At 41.0% G+C, this 22596-nt stretch overlaps 1 protein-coding gene across 1 annotated transcript in view; it reads left to right on the plus strand.

Annotated features, from left to right (window-relative positions):
- Positions 1-6741: 6741 nt before the first annotated feature.
- mdga2a (MAM domain containing glycosylphosphatidylinositol anchor 2a) overlaps positions 6742-22596 on the plus strand; it is a 640034-nt gene continuing 624179 nt past the window's right edge. The window contains exon 1 of the mRNA XM_067991845.1: positions 6742-7374. Coding sequence (XP_067847946.1) covers positions 7302-7374 — 73 coding nt within the window. The 5' untranslated portion in view covers positions 6742-7301. The remainder of the gene's footprint in view (positions 7375-22596) is intronic.

Below are 22596 nucleotides of genomic sequence, written 5' to 3' on the forward strand. Positions count from 1 at the left end.
TGCTTTGAACTAAGTTTAACGGCAGTAAATGGGATTGCACTGATTCTAAGTCTACGTGTTACTCAGCCTGTTGGCCAGTAGAGTGCAGTCAGAACATTAATACTGCAAGAGGTACCTAACTGGCCGCATCTACAGAACTGTATATTTAATATCTATAAGTTTATGTTTTGATAAAAACCATTGACATTTAATTGTTCTACTGTGATAAAGAGCTGGATAGTGCCTCTGGGACTGTATTCCACGTATAGAAACGAAGTGATTCTTTTTTTATTGCTCCCCAGATTATTTACATAATACAAAATGGAAAACTTATCAAGGAGCTTCGTTCATTCCCGTTTTTTTGCTGCTAACGAATCGGCATTCCCGGGAGTTAGATGGATGCGGTGCAGCAATACTGTAAGGTGCATGTTAGCTCATTCTGTTGGTCAATGGAATTGCAGCTTTTCTTCGGTCGGGCATGGCATGTGCTCGATCCAGCAAAGCACAAAAAGCACAGTCATTGACGGAAGGCGTTAAACTAATTGACTATTCACAGGAATGGGTCTGTATGTAGCTGCACGCTAGCACCTGTCAAGAAACCCAGCAATGAGCAAAGGCTACAAAAAGTGTCCCAATAAGCAGAGCGCCGGCGATAATTATCATGTCAGCCGCTGCTGCCAGCGACCATACTTTACTGTTAAAGCCGGGTTTCATTTGTTTGAAGCTTTCTGGATTCCAATTGCTGACAATGATTATGACATAATATTAATAGGAAACACTCGGTGTAAAATATGTCATTCATTGCTGAGCTGCACACTGATGTTATTACAAGGATAGAATACCTTGGCAATGGAGCACGGACATGTGTGGAAATCAATGATTGCACTGTTTGAAAGCTGCGAGAACTTGGACACAATGAAAGAATAAGCCCTTATTATTACTACGAATAGACTCTTTCAGGAATGAATCGTTTATATATTTCATCACCCTGTCCATTCAATCTGCAACTAAGGCATTGTCGTTATAAAGTGTTAAAAGACCAAAGCAGTATGGCACTATTAGAATGCATGCCATAGGGCCAAGCATCGGAACAACCGAGGCACTGACATAAGTAAGATGAGATCATATAAAGATACTGCGCCGTACAATACGTGCATGCTGCCTGGTACATATTTATAAAACCGGGGTTTCGTTTGAATTGACGCAGCGATTTCAAATATATATTTGCCATTTCTCCGTGAAAAGTTACCCGAATGGTAAGATTATTAAAAAATTGATTTATTAACCAATGTATTAATTATTGGGGAAAATATGAGTTGAAGCTTCAATTTGCCCTTTGATACTTAGTGTGTTTATTTAACTTATTTGCACTAAATACAGTTAACTCCAACCTGGATAATTTTGGAACAAGTAGACTAAATGATAGTATATGGGTATGTTCACAAATGACGAGGTTGGTGTTGAACATCTATGGACTCTATATAACGCACACACGCGGGTTTATTACTAGTCAGATTTCAGTTGGACCGTTAAGCCGGCCACTTGTGAACAGACAATACTGTGGAGGATATCATTAGCTGTGGCAGTGATCGTCCTCAGTGTAGCAGAATGTGAGCACTCTCTCAGCATTGCCTTGCTACAGCAGTATCTTGGAGAAAGCTCCTGTCTATGTGGCTTCAGTTATAGAAAGCGGCATCCACTCCCGCAGACGCAGCAAAAACGGGGACTCAAACCATAAACCGGTGTTAGTCTCTCACTGGAGAATGCAAATCGAGGTGATATCGGCGAACTCGTGTAAACAGCCGTGGCTCCAAGAACGGACCTATGATTTAGTGAAGGGTGCACTGCATCAGATAGCACACGCCAACGTCTCCCTGGACTGGTTCGCCTGTGTGTAGTTCTGCAAGCTGTATGACAATTGAGCCTCTTAAAGAAATATTGTTATTAAAATGTCAGCGTAAATGTTGTCATATCGTGTTTGCAACCTATTTTGTTTCACTAATTATTTAAGGAAGGGGTGTTCGGGTTTTGTCAATCTGTATGTAGCTCGGAGTACACATAACATGAACTCATCACGTGATGGCGTCTGCGGGAATTTGATTCCATCTATTCTGTTTTAAGGAGATTGCACTCCGAGACCAACCTGGAGCCATGTACCATTCCCCTGCGGTATGTTTCCTGGGAGCACGTTTACACCCAGCGGCGCTACAGTGATATCGTTTTCACTTTTTTGAACTTCTTAGGACAAGTGAAACAGTGTGGAGACATGTTAAATCAAAGGGGTGAACTCAACCAGAAAGGCTCGCATTCAGAAATGATTTGTCTAATGTTGTGCCATTACTAGAAATGCAAGGACAGCAAATATTTAGGATGTTAATGTTTATGTTATTATCCCGCCAGCATGGAGAATACTTGTGTTGTACAACGACAATTTATGTATAAATGAACTGAGAAAATGGGTCATATACTCGTTCAAACCTATTGATTCCAGTCCCTTATTGTACTATTGATGAGTTATTAATTTACCACATCTCAACAATATTGCGTCTCTGACAATATGGTTACAGAGTAATGGCAATGTGAGAAAACTGTGTGGTTTTTTATATTTTTGGTTTCCATACAAACCGTATTTGACATAACTGCGTCTGGATGCTGGATTGCAGTGTAATATTTCCCTTAACCTCGTTTTGTTGAAATTGCCAATTCAGTCGTAAATTGGTATCAATAAGCAGGAGCCGGATAAATTAAATCTCATTCGCATCTTCAATTTTGATAAATGTTATTATTATCCCTAAATCCAATAATCAAGGTTTTGTTGGAGCTTCCAGTCTTTTAATAGGCAGGGTCTTATCATTCTACAATTCTTAGTTTAATTCTATACTTATATAAGACAATTACTGAATCAATATTATAGTTTTATTCTTTATCTATCTATAGTGTCTTTATGGTGCTTATCAAGGTAATAGGAATGAATGCTAGGAAATGGAACATTTTTCCCATTTTTGCACCCAATGGCAATAGCAGTCCCAGGTCAAGCAGAGTGCAATTTAGATGGGTTTTTGAGTGCCTCCCAACTCAGAACTACCCTGTGTTTTGGGTGAGATATTAGAACAAGGCCCCGCCTGCCTGCCCCCCGCTCAGGTGGACATAAAAGATCCCATATCATTTTTGGAGAAGAGCAGGGAGTTCTCCTGGTGTTCTGGCCAAAATCCCTCCCTCAAACAACACCACCAAAAACAGATTGTCTGGTCATTCATCAATCTGTGGGACCCTGCTGTCACATAACTGCACGTCACAAGTAATCAATTCTCTGGAGCTCCAGAGAAGGTGAAATGACGCTTTATAAGTGCAAGTTTTTTTTTATTTTACCCGAGCCTCCCCCAACACAAAAATCAACTTATCTGATTGAGATCAGGCAATCAGTCCAAAGTCATAAGCGGTTTCGTGCCGTGGACTTGCATTCATGAGTAATTGACTTTCACACAATCATTTGATTTTTGACTCCTATCAGCTACAATGCACGCGGCCAGCTGTCCACATGGCTGGGAATGGAGGCAGGCAAAACCCTACGCCTGTGCACTGAAATGTTGATAGAGAGCCCTGTTTCCTGGCTTCAGGCACGTGTCAGTTTCTGTTTGTTGAGAAGAACTGACAGAAAGACAATGCTTTTTCAAATAGTGTCCTATCTCCTGGAGGAGGTGGAGACAAGTGGCATCTCCTTATGGTGAAGTTGGGTACAGCCTGGCTCATTAATGGGACCTGGGCAGATACTCTTCTGACTGAGTGGCGGGATTCTTTCTACTCAGCTCCAGATAAACCTGCAAGCCATGCTTTGTCCTGTTGGACGAGCAACAGGAAGCTCACTGCTGCCCTGTGCTGGTAAACTGCACACTTTTACTGGTTAAACTCCAACAGTGCCTTGTGTATTCTTGGGCATTCCAAAACCTTGGCTCGCGTCAACCTGCACCTAAACTCTCTAAACTTATGTAAATAGGATGCCTTCTAGGCCACAAGCTCTGGAATTCCCTCCCCAAACTTCTCCACCTTTATCCCTTTAAAACGCTCCTTAAAACCTACCCTTTGACCAAACTTTTAGTCACCCTCCTGATATCTCAATCTTTTTCTGATCACACTCCTGTGAAGCGCCTTGGACGTTTTACTACATTAAATGCGCTATATAAATGCAAGGTAAAGAGTGCATGTTCAATATCTGGCAAACAAAAATCCACCTATATGGAATCCTTAGTTGCTTGGTTAGTTGAATTTAAGCATTAGGATCGGTGACTTTGCAAGTCAGAGATCCAGCTTATGAAAAAAGTTAGCTAGCACATACTTAAGTGTGGACCACTGTACCACTAAAATTTTTATCTTCAATTTACTTTACAAGGTTAGCGTCAATGGCTTGAGTGCCATCAGAAGCAGCGATGTAAACATTTTTAAATAAACGTGGCACTGCCAGCGTTGTTGGCGGCATCAAAACTCCTCCATGGGGTGAGTTTCACTGGTTGTCTCTGATAGCAAAGTGCTGCCAGCTGCAAAGACGAATGACTGCTTCCTCCCTCACTTCTGTCAGGTGGTTATGGCCATAGCCATTGGAGTTCAGTATGTGCTTTCACTAGAATTGATCCATATGGACCTTTTTCTGAAATCTAGGTGTGGCCCGACCAGAATCACAAAGACACGTTCGCACCTTCTGAGCAACTGCACAAATCTTGTCTGTCCAGTTGTTCTGCATTCTATTATTGCTGAATCGCCCTACTGTATATACAAAGGACAAATTTTGTGCAACTGGCAAAACTGCAGAATAAAATGTAATGTATTATAAATAGAGTAACAAAAAGTGTCTGTAGGGTGGGAGGACTCCAGTCTAAACTGATTTGTCACTGAAGACGCTGGATGGTGAAGTCGGTCTCAGGACAGACACAGCTCTTTGCAAATGTCCCTCACATGAGGACCTACATTAAACAATTGGTGATGAGTAAGTCTAGTATGTGCCTCTGGGCTAGAACATCAGGGTGCCGAACATAAGTTGCTCTGCATAGATCTTTCCACCGTGATGAAGACAGATATCCATCATATAGCCGAAGAGGAACCCTAAGACCTGTCCAACAACCAACTAGTGACTATCCTTGCGGAGGTGGTGGGACGTAGCTAATATTTTGGGGGTTGAGGTGACGCCATGATATCATGCCTGGAACCTAGGAACTGAATCAGCCTCGATAATCTGATATCCGAACCAGCCAGGTGCTCAGTACACCAGGGAACTGTTGATGATTTACTAGCCTGCTTGGCTTACTAATGAAACCTGGAGGTTAGACATGTCACTCGGGACCAGTTGGCTGCAGATAACTCTACATGCCAATGCTACAAAGGAAGTGTGGTTCTAACTGGAAAACCAATGGGAGGCTTACCAGGGGTTTGTGTTGGGAGGCTGCATGGTTCCATCAGTATCCCTGCACACATTTGAGCATCGCTAAGCCTTAGCTGTGCCAACCTGCATCTAAGCTGTTAGTCAAGCGGGGTGTGTCCCAATGCAAAGAGAATGCTCTGTTTACTGGACAAAATACATTTTACCTGAATGGATTTCTTAGTAGCTCTGCTCGGAGACTCTTAAACTTAATGATGGGTTTCCACGTGTGTCAGGTACCCAGTTGGCCAAAAAAGTAAAAAATTTTATAAGTTAAAAAGTGTTTCACACCAGCTGCAATTATACGCAAAAGCAAAACCAAGCACCACCATCACAACTTGGAAGTGATCTGGTGACCAACTAACAACGCCCTCTTGGCCTTTTGGTACTGGTATCTCAGTAATGGTGAACATCGGCACCAAATGTGTAGCATGGGTTAATAACCATCGGAGAGGAAACTCTGATCTCAACTGTTACAATTGAATTTAGATCCAGGTCTCAAAAGTGAAACGTCTAATTGCACCACTTACTCAAGCGGTCTCCTTTCCTCTGACTTACTTACACACCGAATACAGGTGTCTCTTTAAAGCTGTGCTTTGGAGTTTTTCAAATGGCCCTTCTCGTGAATTTCACAAACTTTAAAACCTAAGTGACGTGTCCATGAACCCAGTTTCTTTAAAAAAAACAGGGTGAGATCAGTGCAAGTTTGAACAGTAAAAACTGCTTATTTATTGCTTGCCTTATATCTTCTGAAGGACCAGAGTGGAGGTTAGATTGCATCGATAAATAGATAGCGGAACGGCGGCTCTGATCCCTCATGTTTTTATTCTTCTCCCACAGCAGCTGTGCTCAATGTAGAAATGCAAAAAAGACGATGCAGCTGAAATGCGTGATGAGTGGGATGGAGCGTTTTTAATCTGCTCCCCTCGCCTCGCCGCCTCTCGCCTCTCTGCTGACGAGCTTCAATCACGCAGCCTGTACGTCTCCGGCTGCGGGCGAGCTCCATGTTCACCATCGGGGCACGTACTGAGCAACGTGATGATCCAGCTCCACTAAGAGCCATTTCATCTGCTCACAATTCCGGCCGGACTCTTCCTCCCCCCTCCCCCCTACATCAACCACCAGCCCTCTCATCTCAGCGATTTCACCGAGGGACCCAGGATTAGATCGGGTGCAGACGGGAATGCTGCTGCCTGCTCCCTGCTCCAGTGCCTCTGCCTCTCTCTCCCCGCGAGGTGACATCTTCTCCCAGCCCTGGATGCAGCGGTGAACCGGTGTCTTTCCACATCCTGAACTTCTCGTTTCAGTGATTTTTTTGTGTGAGTTTCTGTCGGATCCAGCTGTGTGGAGGAGATTTCTTTTGGACGGCAAACCCATTGAGAATGTTGCAGCCCGAATAATGATTTGTGCTGCCGCTTGTCGCTGTTGAAACGGGAGACGAGTTTGCCCGGAGCTGATGCATTATTACTATCGCACGGTTTATTGCTGGCTATGTTAAGCGGCTGGCGGAATGTGCAGGGGAACGAATGGATGTGGCTGAGCTGCGATCGAGCGTGTTTTGTTAATTGCTCTCCAGGGACCACCGTGAGTTACTTTTAAAACACACACCATCACCGGCAAAGCCCTCGCCGCTTAACGTACAGCTCGGCTCCCTTTCCATGGGCTTGCTGTTGGCTTTGCCCCGTACAGTGACGGGCGCAACCCCGCTCCCGTAGCCTTGAAACGCGGGCGCACACGCTGGACTCAAATCTCTTCAAAAATCACACAATTGGATCTCTCCCGTCGTCTCGGAGTCGATCGCCCTCTGCCCGATCGGTGACGCTCGTTCCCCGGAACCGGGGTTGCTGACGGTCCGCTGAAAGCAGCAGAAAGAAGACGGTGCTCCCAAGCTGGATATGTTAACACTAACGTGAAGATGGATTTTGCTTATCTACTCTTGTGGCTGCTTACAGTTATACTAGAAGGCATTTCTGGCCAGGGGGTGTACGGTAAGTTTGTAATGACAACGATTTTCTTTTAATGATCAGCGTGAAATTGCCCTTCTTGTCTACCCCGGCGCATCTTTAACACTCACAACAATCCAACACTGCATTCTGCAATAAAAAATAAAAATCCCCGTGCACTGGGCGAATGCTGTGAAATAGCGTTTTTAAAGAAAATGTTTTTTTTCCCTTACAGCATGTAGAATTCCATTTGACGTATTGATTTTCATTGAATGTTCACTGGGCTGCTCCATTGTGGTAAATGCAAATGCGGATCTTCAATGAGAAAATATTGAAAACGCGGCGTTTAATCGCCGATACATTAACCGCAGTTATAATAAAACGATTTAAAGGCGAGCAGACCAGGTCTGCACGTTAACTATTCTCCATAAATTGACTATAGGTTTGAGCAATTCTATGCATCGGAACTCTTGTATCTGAACATCAGTAATGGTTATGAGTGTAGGCATATTCGTGCATTGTATGTGATCTACATTTCCTATCTGTCTGACTGTTTGAAATATCCATAAGGTGGTCTGTTTGTCACGTGGTACAGTAATCCCTCCCCAAAGCGCGACCTTAAACTTGCGTGTGTATATTTAGTTCTGTGGATCATAAATTACAAATCGAGCACAAACGAATTCTGCACACATTAAGTACACTGTACGATACTGCAATTCAGCGTGTTTGATTATCTGATTTTATGCGCCAAGTTTCCAAAGTGTCAGATTATGAAGCTGACACCAAACTAAATCGCCATGTGCAAGCAATCTTTGATAAATGTGAGCGACGGGACTTTTATCTCTGGATTTCCCAAAGTAAAACGAAATGATAAAAGTCCCCGTGGGTTAGACTCCAATTGCCTCCCCGGAATGCTTGCGAGACGGATGTCATTACCCCACGTGAATTGGGAGTATATGTAGTTATTGCCGTTTGTGTAAATTAAAGCGGCCCAACTATTTTTGGCATGAATCCAAAAACTCAACTAATTCCCCCCCACCAAAAAAAAAATCCTCATACTACACTGCTAAAAGTAGAGGGGTTGATGAATTGTCTAAAATAAGGATGGTTGTTTCAATTATTAAAAACTTCGGGAACTGAGATGGTAGACTCTCTAAAGCTATTTAATTCCTTAGAGTGAGATGTACAACGGAGGTGTTGCTTTGGTTGCCAATACATAGGTGCCTGACCCACATTTTGCATATATACACAATAAATGTTAACCCTATATTGAGTGATTGATACAATGTTGCTCCACTGAGCAAACACAATCTTGTATTCCGAATGCAAACAGTTAAAAGTTGGCGTTTCGGTTAACAGAAATGTGAGCACTCCTGCCAATAGTAGTCACACATTTGATTCTGGAACCGACATGTTACTATTGACTCGGCACCTGTAGTGAAGAACCAGATTAATGTCGGATAATTGGTTACAATATAGATGGTTGCAGAGGTCCCATTGTGAAGCGATCAATGAGCTCGGTATTTCGAGCCGACTGAACCATTATGCCTTTTTTTTCCCGAGCTCAATCTCTTGTCAAAAACTATTGTGCGGCTCCCCTAACGACGGCGCTGCAATCTAGTCGCCGAGAATGTCGGCTGTGGATTTTAAGACATCCTCGCAGGCTCCGACCAATCATAGGCTGCTGGCTCTCGTGAGTTGAGCAACGAGATGTCAGTGGTTATGTTAATTTCGCTACTGAAAATTGACATGTCTGTCCCCCGGTGACCAATCAATATTGAAGGATTACAGAGAAATCAAATCTGTTAGAAGCACTGTAGAACAGGGTTGTAAGTTTTGGCTCCCGTCGTGGAGATTGGTGTTATTTTTGCCAAATACAATGTAAGGAGCTAAACAAATCGTATTTAATTTTAAAAAAACCTCCTTTTAAAACGATTTCGATGTGGCTTATTACTTAGCAACAAAGTAATTAATATTTTGAGTCTTGTAGGTTAACGGTAGACTTATTGCTTTGTGACTGACTGCTAGAAATACCCGGATAGGGAGATGTGACAACAGACATTTGCAAACGCGACCAGTGTGCTGTACTTGTTAGTAAAAATACAAATATTCAATGAAAAGCACTTACTGTTTTAGGAGCAGAAGTGATGATGCCCCCTGCCAAGGCGAATGACCTCTCTGTCGGGATCCTGGATCAAATATATTGAAGTGGATTGCAGGGAGGGAAGTCGTCTAAAGTGGCATTTCATCTTAGCAAAATTTCATCAGGCGTTTGTAAACATAAATGGATAGTGTAATTAGTGATGCATTGAGCTGCTAATTGTTTCTGTTCTAAAAAGCACACAACAGCATTAAATAATATAACCCACAAAAAGTACGTTGGAATTGTTTGCGGTACAGCAGATAACGCATCTACTGCAAACTTTGTGTTTTTATAGTAGTCGATTACAGGAACTGAGTCTGCCCACAGACTCTTCAAACGGGTGGCAGTGACCCTTTAAACTGCAAGAGTTAAATAACTTCTGTCTCGTAGGAGAATCCTGAAATTGGCCACTTACCTTGGGAAGACCGGATATGCCAGGCCAGGTTGAGGCCCTCATACATGTTCGGCTGCAGTCAGCTATGGATTCCAGATGGTGACTGTCTGTCTGTACTGGCAGAATCGGGGATCAACAATTTTTTAATTCCTGGATAACGACCCATAGCTGCCATTGTTCTTTAATCCACCAAAAACGACTCCTATTTCTCAAATTGCCCATATGCGATAGTGATAAATTTCAGAGCAGTTTTGCGTAGGAATCCTATGAGCATATGAACAGGATCAATCTTCTAATCTTATTTCGCATGAGAACCAGAGAGGCATTCATTCCATCCATTAAATTCAACCCCACTGTTGTAACACCTATATGGCATCCTATCTTTAGATAATAGCTGGTTCTCATGCGAAATAAGTGGAGGTATACAAAATAATTGAGCATGGAAAAGATTATTATGATATTAAATTACATTGCAAAAGTAGGACAAAGGGCCACAAGTTCAAACGAGTAAAAGGCAAAGACAAATTTTCAGTAAGTTCTTCGCACCCAGAGTGAACAACACTTGGAGTTAACTTCCAGAAAGAATAGCGTTGATAAAGACCCCACACTCATTTCTGAATCAGTTAGATGCTGTAATGGGTCGATGAACTAAAATGGGTGAATAGCTTTCCTCACTCATAAATACCTTGTGCAGACATAATTCCAATTCAATAGAATACCAACATGGTATTTTACCATAACACTAGTGGATTTCTATGACATTAGCCATGGATTATTTTGAATCTGGTGCATTGTTGTGATGTTCAACTATTAACTGGACTGTGCCTTTAAGGCCACTGTTTTAAATAGGAAAATCCAGACAATTGGAGATACTTATACAGTACTGAGGTCAATCAGAGTGCAGCTGTAATTGCTTGTAAAGTTCAGGATCCAGGTCAATGACTGGCATTTTTTGAAAAACAAGTTTTGTAACATCTAATGTGTGATTGACATGTGCTAGACACAAATAACTAATAGTTCCGTTTTTGTTTTGCATAGGTTAGTTGCTGACCTGATTTATCTGTTTGTTGCACAGTACCACATATGGGGAAATTCAATTAATTGAACATTTTACTGTTCCTTCATTACATTTAGATAAAAATGCTACAGAAGCACTAGTGTCATTCTTTGTGAATGCCACAAACAGCAAAAAAAATCGTAGAAATTTCAGTGCAGAAAGAGACCACGTGGCCCACTGTGCTGGTGTTAGTTCTATATTGGCTCTAACTACCCTAATTACTCATTCAATTTCTATGATGACTTAAATCATAAAATAGAAAGACTTACATTTATATAACACCTTTTACGACCTTGGGATATCCGAAAGCGCTTTACATACGATGAAATATAAAGTGTAGTCACTGTTTAATGTAGGAAATGCGGCAGCTAATTTCCCACAAACAGCAATGTGGTAATGACATGATAATCTGTTTTAGTGATGTTGGTTAAGGGATAAATATTGGCCAGGACACCGGGTACAACTTCCCTGCTTTTCTTCGAAATAGTATCATGGGATCTTTTATATCCACCTGAGAGGGCAGACGGGACTTTGATTTTTAACGTCTCATCCAAAAGGCATTACGCACTGGGAATGTTGGCCCAGATTATGTGCTCAATTCTCTGGAGTGAGACATGAACCCATAACCTTCGGACCCCCAGGCAAGAGTGCTACCCACTGAGCCATAGTTGACACCTGTGGGAAATGTGTGTCTTTTATGCATGGTATTTAGGAGTGAGGTGGCAAAAAGTTGTAACCTTTTTACAGCACTGACATGCAGAAGTAAGAAGTATAAGGAAATAGGTAGCCAATCAAAAAATGAAGACTTGGAATTTCAAGAGTTTAAAAAAATCAACCACCAGCGAATTGTCATTGATTTCTCTCTCCTTTAACTGATTTACTATATTTACCATTGTTAATGGTCTCTTACCTATTTTACATTCAATTCTTGTTTTCACACCCACTGCATTTTATGTTGTCTTACCTGCAATTATTATTGAGGTAGTGTTATGCAAGCACGTTCATCAAATCAGTGGAGTACAGACACTGTAAACACATTCGTGCAGTTCTTTTGGCATCTGTGTGGCTTGCATACTCAACAAATCCGAGTTCCAATTTGGATTTCTAATGGCTATGGAGTGCTGGTAGTTAAACTCATACTATTCAGGATTTGAATGCCTCATCCAAGCTGCAGTTGAAAACTGCTATAATGTACCACCACAATCTTTGGTTATCTTTGTGTAAATATGTGAATGACACATAGATGTTATTCCACAGCAGTGGAATAAATATGTTGAGTAATGCATAGGATACATGAAGAGGAATAGTGCATCCTACATATAACTGGATTGCAGAGGCAAATCTGATAGGTGGTTCCACGAATCAAACCATCAACAGGATATGCTGTGGTCAGGAGTATGGTAGCAATGCACTTTCATACATTTTATGGTGCAATGTGCTGCTCACCATGTCAGTTGGAAGGAGATTTTGGTACCTGTTGTCTGCTTAGCGAGGGCTCAAACTGATGTTTGTTAGTGACTAACCTCCTGATGGAGCAATGATACCTTATGGCAGATGTGGCAATCATAGGAACATAGGAAACATATAAACATAGGAACAGAAGTAGGCCATTTAGCCCCTTAAGCCTGTTCTGTCATTCAGTTACATCAAGGCTGATCTGTACCTCAACCCCATTTACTCACCTTTCTTCCATACCCTCGATGCCATTACCCAACAAAAATCTATCATTCTCAGTCTTGAAAATTTCAATTGACCCAGGATACACAGCCTTTTGGGGATAGAGTTCCAGATTTCTACTACTCTTTCAGTGGGGGGTGGGGTGGGGGGGGGGGCGGTGGGGAGGGAATGCTTCCTGATTTCACTCCTAAATGACTTAGCTTTCATTTTAAGTTTATGCCCTCATGTTCTGGATCCCCCACTAGAGGAAATAGTTTCTCTATATCTACCCTATGGAATCTTTTTATCATTTTAAACACCTCAATTAGATCACCACTCAATCTTCTAAACTCAAAGGATTACAAGCCAAGTTTATGCAACCTGTCCTCATCATTTAACTGTTAAGCCCTGGTATTATTCTGCTGAATCTACGCCGTACCTCTTAAAAGGCAAATATATCTTGAGGTTCGGTGCCCAAACCTGAACGCAGTACTCCAGATGTGGTCTGATCAAGCCTTTATACTATGAAGCATCACTTCCTTACTTTTGTATTCCAATCCCCAAAAGCCAACATTCCAATAGCCCTTTTGATTACGTTCTGTACTTGTGTACTAGCGTTTAGTGATTCGTGTACAGGGACACCTAAAATCCCGTTATTCCTCCGCAGCTTCTAGTCTCCGTTAAGAAAATATTCTGAATTGTCTTTCTCTGATCCAAAGTGGCTGACCTCACATCCTTGCATTGAACTCCATCTGCCATAGTTTTGCCCACGCAGTTAGTCTATGTCCCTTTGTGACTTCCTGCTCCCATCTGCATAAACTTACTGTGCCTCAGAACTTAGTATCATCTGCAAACATATTCCTTCAAGCCATTAATATATATGGTGAAAAGCTGAGACCCCAGTACAGATCCCTGGGGAACACCACTTGTCACATCCTGTCAATCAGAGAATGGATCCTTTATCCCCACTTTCTGTATCCTACCTCCCAACCCATATCACAAGATGACCTCCAATTCTCTGCGCTTTTATTTTTGCTAATAATCTCATGTGTGGAATCTTATCAAATGCCTTCTGGAAGTCCATATAGACAACATCCATAGACACTCCCCTATTCATGCTAACAACCTCCTCATAAAATTCAACTAGGTTAGTCAGACGTGACCAACCCTTCACAAATCCAAGCTGACTCTCTTTGATAGGCTCGTGCTTGCCCAAGTGCTCAGTCACTCTGTCTCTAATAGATTACAGTCACCTTCTTACAATGGATGTTAAACTGACAAGTCTGTAGTTATCTGGTTTGTCCATCCCTCCCATCTTAAGTAATAGTGACATTTGCAATTTTCCAATCCAAATGCACAACTACAGAATCTAGAGAGCTTTGAAAAAGTAGGACGAATGAACCTGCAGTTTCCTCACTTGTTTATTTTAATACCTAGGATGGAAACCATTGGGTCCTGGAGATCTGACTATCTTAAGTCCCATTATTTTCTCCATTACAATTTTAAAAAACTTGTATTACATCCACTGATCCTCCCCTTGACTTATTTGTAAGTTCTCTTTTCTTGCTTGTATTGTGTCCTCTTCCTCCACTGTGAAAATAGATACAAGGCACTCATTTAACAAAATAGCCATTTCCTTATCTCTTATAGTCTTGCCTGCACCTGTCTTTATTGGGCCGACATTCTCCTTTTATCATTCTTTTTCTCAATATATTTATAAAAGCGTTTTCTGTTAGCTTTGATATCCCTTGCAAGATATTCCTTTATGCACCTCATTAATTTTTCTTGTATCCTTTTATAGCTGTCTGAGTCTGCTGGATTTGTGTAAACCTTTTCCTTTAGCTTGATACTGTCTCTTACTTCAATTGTTGATCATGGTTGCTTAACTAAATGAGCGGAGCCTTTGCCTTCTTAGGTTTTGTATGATAGCAAATACTTCTTTGAATACTTCCCACTCTTGTCTGTTGGTGTACCCATTAACAGTTCAGGTCAATTTATGTCTTATCCTAGGCAGGTCTGCAGTACTCTAGGTTGCTGTTGATGACTGATCATCGATGCAATCTGGAGGGGTAAACCTGCCACTGGGAGTTGGGATTCTTTCCACTTGGCAGCAGGTAACCCTGCAAATTAATGCTTTAATAGGCAGATCAGGTAATGCCCTGTGCTGATAGCTTGTGAGGCTTTAAGAAAAAAATAACTTTCATTTAGATAATGCTTTCCACATCCTCAGGATATCCCAAAGTGCTTCATAACCAATGACGTACTTTTGAAGTGTAGTCACTTTTGTAATATAGACAAACATGGCACAGCAAGGTGCCACAAACAGTAATGAGATAAATGGCCAGGTAATCTGTTTTAGTGGTGTTGGTTGAAGGATAAATATTGGCCAGGGCACCAGGAGAATGCCCCTGTTCTTTGAATAATTTCAAAGGATCTTTTATGTCCACCTGAGAGGGTAGGCAGGTCTTCACTTTAACGACTCATTCGAAAGGTGCATTTCTAACAATACTGTACTGATATGTTAGCCTAGATTATGTACTCAAGTCTTGGAGTGAGACTTGAACATGTGACCTTTTGACTTAGGTGAGAGTACTACCACTGAGCCAAGACTGACACCTAGTCAATCAAACTCCACCACCCATACACATACTTGCTTTGGCTTTTGCCAACCTGTACTAAGTTGTTTATTTGTAGGTAAGTGTACTGTGTCCCTATTGGAGGGAGAGCGTGCACTCCACATTAAGCACCTGGAACTCTACTTGTGTGGGTTTCTCAGCAGTTTGGTTCGGAGGCTCATAAATGTGTTGATGGGTTTCCGACTGACTCCAAAACCAAAGCTGAAAATGATGCTCCACTGGGAAATAAAATGTGGAATGACATGGGGCATAATGGCTTATGATTGGCACAGATTTGAATGAGTTAGCATTCCAAAATCTGAATTGGCTTACTGAATGGAAGCAGCAAATCAATCAATCATTCATCCTATTTATTCCACATAAGTGTTGAAAAACAGAGATTTATTATGTCTATTTTAGAAATTTTTACAATATTCTCAAGTTGAGGCATATTTACTGTTTATGGTAGCAGATTTATATGTGTCATACTTGTATTTTTTTGACATACTTTCCTAGCGCTCTTGGGTGCTACTGCGCACCAGTCTGTTAGTTCTTTGTGATATATTCAAATCGGGTTGCACAAGAGGTGTTGTTTTTAATGACTGGTGTCAGGCCTTAGCTCTTTATGGCTGAGAGCATGACTAAGAATTATGGATAGATGGTAGTTAGCATGACTGGTGGATTCTGTTAGCAATAAAAGTGAAATTTTGTTTAAAAAGATTATTGAACAAATGGTTATGGCCACGAGTGTTCATTTATTCAACTCTGCTAAAGTCATACAGTTTCACTGCTATAAGGAAAGATAGAGCATACAACAAAAAAAACCCACCAGGAATGTGCTCACGTGCAGATGTCACGAGTGACAAAGAAACATCATTGGTTTCAATGTGTGTATGTTCCCATAGAAATGCTAGCTATTACATCAGTGATTGTGTTGCAGGATTTCTCTCACAAATGTTGAAAATACATCACTCAAATGGCGTAGGTGTTAAGCAATTATAATTTTTCAGGCAAGTGAAGATATATCATTGATGGACTCAAAGTTCTAAGTGGAGCTGTATTCTGTTAATTCTAGGCTAGCTTTTATTGGCAGCCTGTGTAATGTTCCAATAAACACTTGTATTGGTGTGGTAATAACTAGATGCTTTTATTTCAAAGACCCTTGAATATTCCCATCAAAGAATAACAAAGTAATACAAAAGATACCTTTTGAGTGTAATTGCTTCAATTTTTAAAAATTCATTCTCTGGATATTGGCATTGCTGGCAAGGCCAGCATTTATTGCCCATCCTTTGTTGCCGTAGAAGGTGTTGGTGGGCCACCTTTTTGAACTGTGTGCATTCTATGTGGTGACGGTACTCCCATGGTACTGTTACATATGAAGCTCCAGGATTTGGACCCAACGATTATGAAGGAATGGCGATATATGTTCAAGTCAGAATGGTGTTCCCATGCACCTGCTGCCCTTATTCTTTCAGGCGGTGGAGGTTGCGGGTTTGGGAGGTGTAGTTGAAGAAGCCTTGGCGAGTTGCTGCAGTGTATCCTGTAGATAGGACACCCTGCAGCCACTGTAGTAGGTGGTGGATGGACTGCTGATCAAGCTGACTGCTTTGTCTTGGATGTCGAGCTTCTTGAGTGTTGCAGTTGCACTCATCCAGGCAAGTGGAGAGTATTCCATCACTCTCCTGACTTGTGCCTTGTAGGTGGTAGAGAGGCTTTGGGGAGTCAGGAGGTGAGTCACTCATAGAATCATACAGCACAGGAGGAGGCCATTTGGCCCATCATGCCTGTGATGGCTCTTTGAAAGATTTAGCCTATTAGTCCCGATCCCCTGCTCTTTCCCCATTGTCCTGCAATTTTTTCCCTTTCAAGTATATACCAAAGTATCTCTGCACGGAATACCGAGCCTCTGACCTGCTCTAATAGCTATGGCATTTATGTGGCTGGTCCAGTTCTGTGTCTGGTCAGTGGCAACCCCCAGGATGTTGATGGTGCTTACTCCCATCAGGGGACCATCTAGTGTCCTGTTAACGATATGGAAATATCATATATGTCCTTCTGGAATGCATGGTGTCATGCAGACTAGTAGCATTGTAATAATCATATTAATAATTGTTGTTTGCAGTATGGAGGGTAATGATTGAATACTGGACTTATTGTTACGCGAGCTTTGCAGTATTTGTTTGTGGAATAAACCTATTACTTAACGTTTGCTTTCTACATTCATTGTGCATCCTCTATGTCTTTCAAATTTAATGACTTAAGATTTAGGATTGAGTACCCTTAATTGTCACTAATTAGTCACATTGTGGCTTTGGATCATCGATCCTTTTGTTTGTTCTGGCATGCACATTCCACGAGAGTAATATCCATTTAAAAGGAAGGCATTTAGCTTAGTGAGGGCAAATAGCTCATTTCTCAGATTTGTTTAGTAGAACTCCATAACCTGCTTGGCTGCTTCAAATATTGAATAGAAATGATAGGCCTCGGATGGGTGGTAGAGGTTGGGTGAATAAATGAACACTCATGACCATAACCATTAGTGCAATTATCCTTTTACATAAAATAGCATTCACTAACGATGAACATTTGTGAAAACAGGGACTATGGGAACCATACGATGAAGACATTATTGTGAGAAGCATGTTATAGAGAGCATGATGCTTTTCATGGTTTCTTTATTGACCAAGTTGAAGAAACCAATAAACAATATATGTTCTTAGAAATGCTTTGGTTCAGCGTAGGAGTGAGAAGAAAATTTGTCAACATTGCACCTTGTCATAGAGGTAAATGATGGTGAGCTGGTTGGGCGTTTCTTGGTCACTTATGTTTTATATTATAAAATCATGGAATATTTCATTATTCTAATCCGAGCATGTTGCAGTCACCCAAGCGTAAACTAGAACTGGACTTTTTTAAATAATAGAATCTTACAGCTTCAGTTACATTTTCTAATTTGGCCTGCATCAGTTCGATGAACAGATCACATCGGAGGATGGCCAGAAAAATCTCCCAAACGCCTCATTTGGAGGATGCTGATTGATGGATATATTGATTTCATACCTGACCTTACCACTTGTTCTGGAATCAACACTTGCCATTAGCTTAGGGGGAAAGGCGTCATCCAGGACTGCTCATACATATTATTAAACTGCCCAGATTGGAAGTGATGCATTGTACCCTGTGTGTTTGCTGACAGTATGGTAATAACCCTCATTCTGATTTTCTAAAAAAAATGGCAAAGGTGTCCTTTCACAGTGCTTTAATAAAGGGAAATGACCAACATTTGCACAAGTCAATGAGCCTTAGCCATACTGGGATGTTACATAGATACATGCATAGTTTATTATGCATAGCATATTGCTGCAAGTTGAGGAGTTTAAGAAATTCACTGAGGTGGAATTCAGTTCTAGATTGTGTCTGGGTTGAGATATAAGTCTCACTGAAGGAATAATCATTTGGTATGCTTGTTGGCCAAAGGTTAAAATGCCTATCATTTTTCTTCAAATCCATTCTTTTAATCAAGGGGTGGGATAAACATACAGAAGTGAATTTCCTTAATGTGGAATGCCCTTGATCCTCACCTAAATTAATTGCTGTGCAACTAACTTGCGAGTTTGGATGGTGATGGGCAGCAGACTTGTTTTACCATGAAAAAACTTGCAACTGATCCCAGACCTGTCCTTACTCAAAATCCACATACTCACTCTTTTCATTAGAGCTTATTGGATAGCAAAAAGGGGGTAGGATTTCTCCACCCTCCAGTCAAGAGGCACTGAAACCAATAGTAGCAGCCCAGCAGTTATTGAAATGAGAAATGTGAGACCTTCCTGGTCTGTTATCATTCAATACAATATCGGGTGGTGCATTTAGATAAACCATAAAAAAAAATTTGCATTTTATTTCAAAGGCATTGAATGAATACTTGGGTAATGAAGTGTATACTATTGCTATGACGAATCCATAACAACACTGATCTTGTTTAAATTACAGTTACAACTGATTGCTTGACTTTTATTTCTTGATGCTACAGAATGTTGAAATAATTTAACATTGAAAGTAGTTGTTTTTTATTGCAGTGAATAGGATCATCTCAAAAAAAATTCTAATTTAACGCACAGAAATTGCAAAAATAGAACAGATGGTTGGTGTGAATCACGAAGGTGTGTGCAGTTTGAAGTTGACATAGAGTCAGGGTGCACATGAGGTGACCCATAAGGAACACAGCACAGCTTTTTACTTTGTGACTTAACCAGCTGTTACATCGTGTTTTGTTTTTAAACTAGCTTTCTTCCAGTAAATAAAATGGCTGTCACGTCAGGATGTATAAACTACACAGGCGCACAGGCCATGCTTCCTAAAAAAAGAACTTGGATGTGTGATATTGGTTTAGAAACAAAAGAAACCTATCACTGCTAGCGAAAAAATGTAATGCACAATGAATGCTTTCATATACAAGGTTAGCACTTGTAGAAAACTGCAATCATAGCAATAGATTGTTGGAGATCTGCTGCAGAAATATGCTTTCCATCTACTTTGGGCAAAATGACTACTGCAGATTCAGATCCAGAATCCAGATTCACTCTAAAGTTAAAGCCAGGCTGTCAACTTTGCTCCAGGAATAAAGTTTAGAAAAAGCTTCCCAGAAGTGGACATTCCCATTTTCTTTCAGCAATCCTGTACTTTTTGTTTTTGTGACGTTTCTAAATCTGTAATTAAATGAAATGTGATTTATTTTTAGTTTTATTATTCATAGTCAGTGATCAAAGTCCTCAGCAAATGGAATGTTGTCCTACTGGTACCAAAAATAATGTTCAGAATAATTTATATCCAAAGGGATCACAGTTATGATGGGAATGAGTAATTACAGTGAACCACAATCCCAGATGTGTTTTCTGACCCTACAATTCAGCTACACAGATACAGAAGAAGATTCACTCCAGAGTGAAAATTAGATATTATCCTTTTGATAACCAAAATGATTAATTAGAACATTAAAACCTTGTGTAAAAAGGTACAGCTTGCTGCTTTCATACACACCCTGTGACTGGTTTGCTTTGTGTAGCATTTGTTCCTTGTTCAGCTTCCTGATCAATTTCTTAGTCAGTAAGCAGATCAATTTTGCCAATATGCCGGTCTGGTAAACTGATCTTGGGCTGTTATTGGAGGGGCCTACAGTTAACTTCAGGGGAAAAGAATCACCCAGGGGTTCCTGCTCCTGATTGTCCCTTGCTGAAAAGTGCACAAATGCGGATATGGTAGAGCTCGAGATGTCCCTTTCTCCTCTCGCCCTCTGGTCAAATTGCCTCCTTTCGTTCATGAAGAATGGCCACTTTGGCAAGATAACAATGAGTACCGGGGAACCAAGACCCTGTACTCCAACATGTATCACCACCTTCAGGAAGGAGGAAAGAATAAATTATAATTTGGTTTTATTGATGAAATATCTCCAATGTCCATTGGAAAGGATCTTAATAACTGTTCTGCCCTTTTATGGAGCACGCTGTGCCCATACCAGCTGGTTTAGTGACCAAATGATAAGTAGAATATATAAATTTTCTGTCAATTTAAATTTTGTAATTAAATAAATATAGAATAGTGAACAACAGGGAGTGTTTACATGGCTGTAATGTAACTGAGATAGTTGGATGATACCACATACCATGTGAACAAAGCTTGGTTTAGTTCTATTATCGGTATCTTCTGAGGCTGGAATACAGCTTTCTCCCACTTTTTTTTCTTCAATTTTCTCACTACTTAAAAGCGGTGGTTAATGCTGGGTATCGTTCCACTGAATCTAACAGTCCATTGATATCTTGCCTAAATGGGCATTCTTTGTGTGATCCTAGGCAGTGAGATTTTTGTAGGCTATTCAGATTGGATATGGGCAGATTTCAGAAAGGTGAGGAGTGAGCTAGCTGAAGTGGAAGGAGAAATTGGCTCAGAGTGAGATACATCAAAAGAAGTTACATTATTAAATTGAAATGGATGAGAGTTGATAGCTCTGACACTGATTACAGGGATAGTGCATGTCCAGTATGCTTTCATCTTTTATGCTGTATGTTCCACAGACTTTCCTGGCCCAGAAAAACTGTGGCTTATTTCTGGAAACTTTACAGTAACTGTGTTAAATTTAGAAGTGGGACTAATTGGATACCTCTTCCAAAGAGCTGACACAGGCACGATGGGCCGAATGGCCTCCTTCCGTGCTGCAAGATTCTATGTTTCTATATTCTATAATGTTGCAGTTGTTTAGTCTGAATTTCTTGATTCATCATTGGCAGGGAATGCATGGATAGTGGTGTTGGCATTTACAGCTCTTAATTGCATTAGAAAAAATGAAATAATACCTGCATGTTTTAAAATTAAGACAATGTACATTACAGGAAGCATCAGGTAGCAGGAGTAATGTCAAAGCTGAATTGTGATAGTTGTCGGCTACCCATGGTTTACTCTTTGTATTGTTATATTCTGTTGTCATGTAATTATTCTCATTACACTTGATTTAAATTGTGATGGATGAAAACAAATTTTATTCAGGAGACTGGCAGTATTGCCTTGTGGTCCTACAGCCATGGCAGTGCTGCTTATTGGTCCAGGTGCAGCTACTAGCCAGAGTCCTTTGGCATTCACTGCCAGGAAGATCAGATGTTGGTATTGGTGGCTTCAGCTGCCATGCAGCTAATAGCAACTGGCCTTGGCCCTTGTGGGTTACTACAGTTTGGCCTCGGCACCCCTGGGGAAAGAGGGGAAAAAATCAACCCGTATTCCATTCCTGATTGTTGCTGAGTGCCTCTATGCTGAAAGGTCTACATGTTTGGACAGGATCAGGTTTGGCTCTGAAGCCCTCCTTGGCCATGTAGTCTACTGACCTATTCAAGGCTTGTACCTGTGGAATGACCATTTGAGAAAGGTAGTGAGAGGCGGTGGCATCTGTGGATCTGTACCTCGGTACAGAGTTGATGCCCTCAAGAGAGGAGGGAAGAACATTGAGGGGGCAGTAGTACAAAAAAAAATTACAGATAACCCATCACACTTGTGCTGTAACATGGGCTAACACTGTGCCACAATGTAAATAGAAGTTAGTAGAAATAGGATAGGAATCTTCCCTTGCTGTAAGCAAGGCTTTAAACCTGTGGCCTCTGAAGCAGCCATCTTGTTCTGTTGCTTTCCGATGTCTCTCTTAACAACATGTCTTCAGGAAATTTCAATAAGAAGTTTGGATACAAATCTTCAGTCATTGGTTCTTCGGTTTTCAGCCCTAAGGTGTATTTTAATGAAACACTCGGTGACAGTGCAACTCATCCTTTTTTAATATGGGAACATGTATCCTGTGGATATGTCAGAACTACTTATTTGTACACCAATGTTGGCATGCATGTAAAAAAAAAATTCAGAGTAC

This window comes from Heptranchias perlo, chromosome 10 (assembly GCF_035084215.1).
Source record: "Heptranchias perlo isolate sHepPer1 chromosome 10, sHepPer1.hap1, whole genome shotgun sequence".
Classification (NCBI taxonomy): Eukaryota; Metazoa; Chordata; class Chondrichthyes; order Hexanchiformes; family Hexanchidae; genus Heptranchias; species Heptranchias perlo.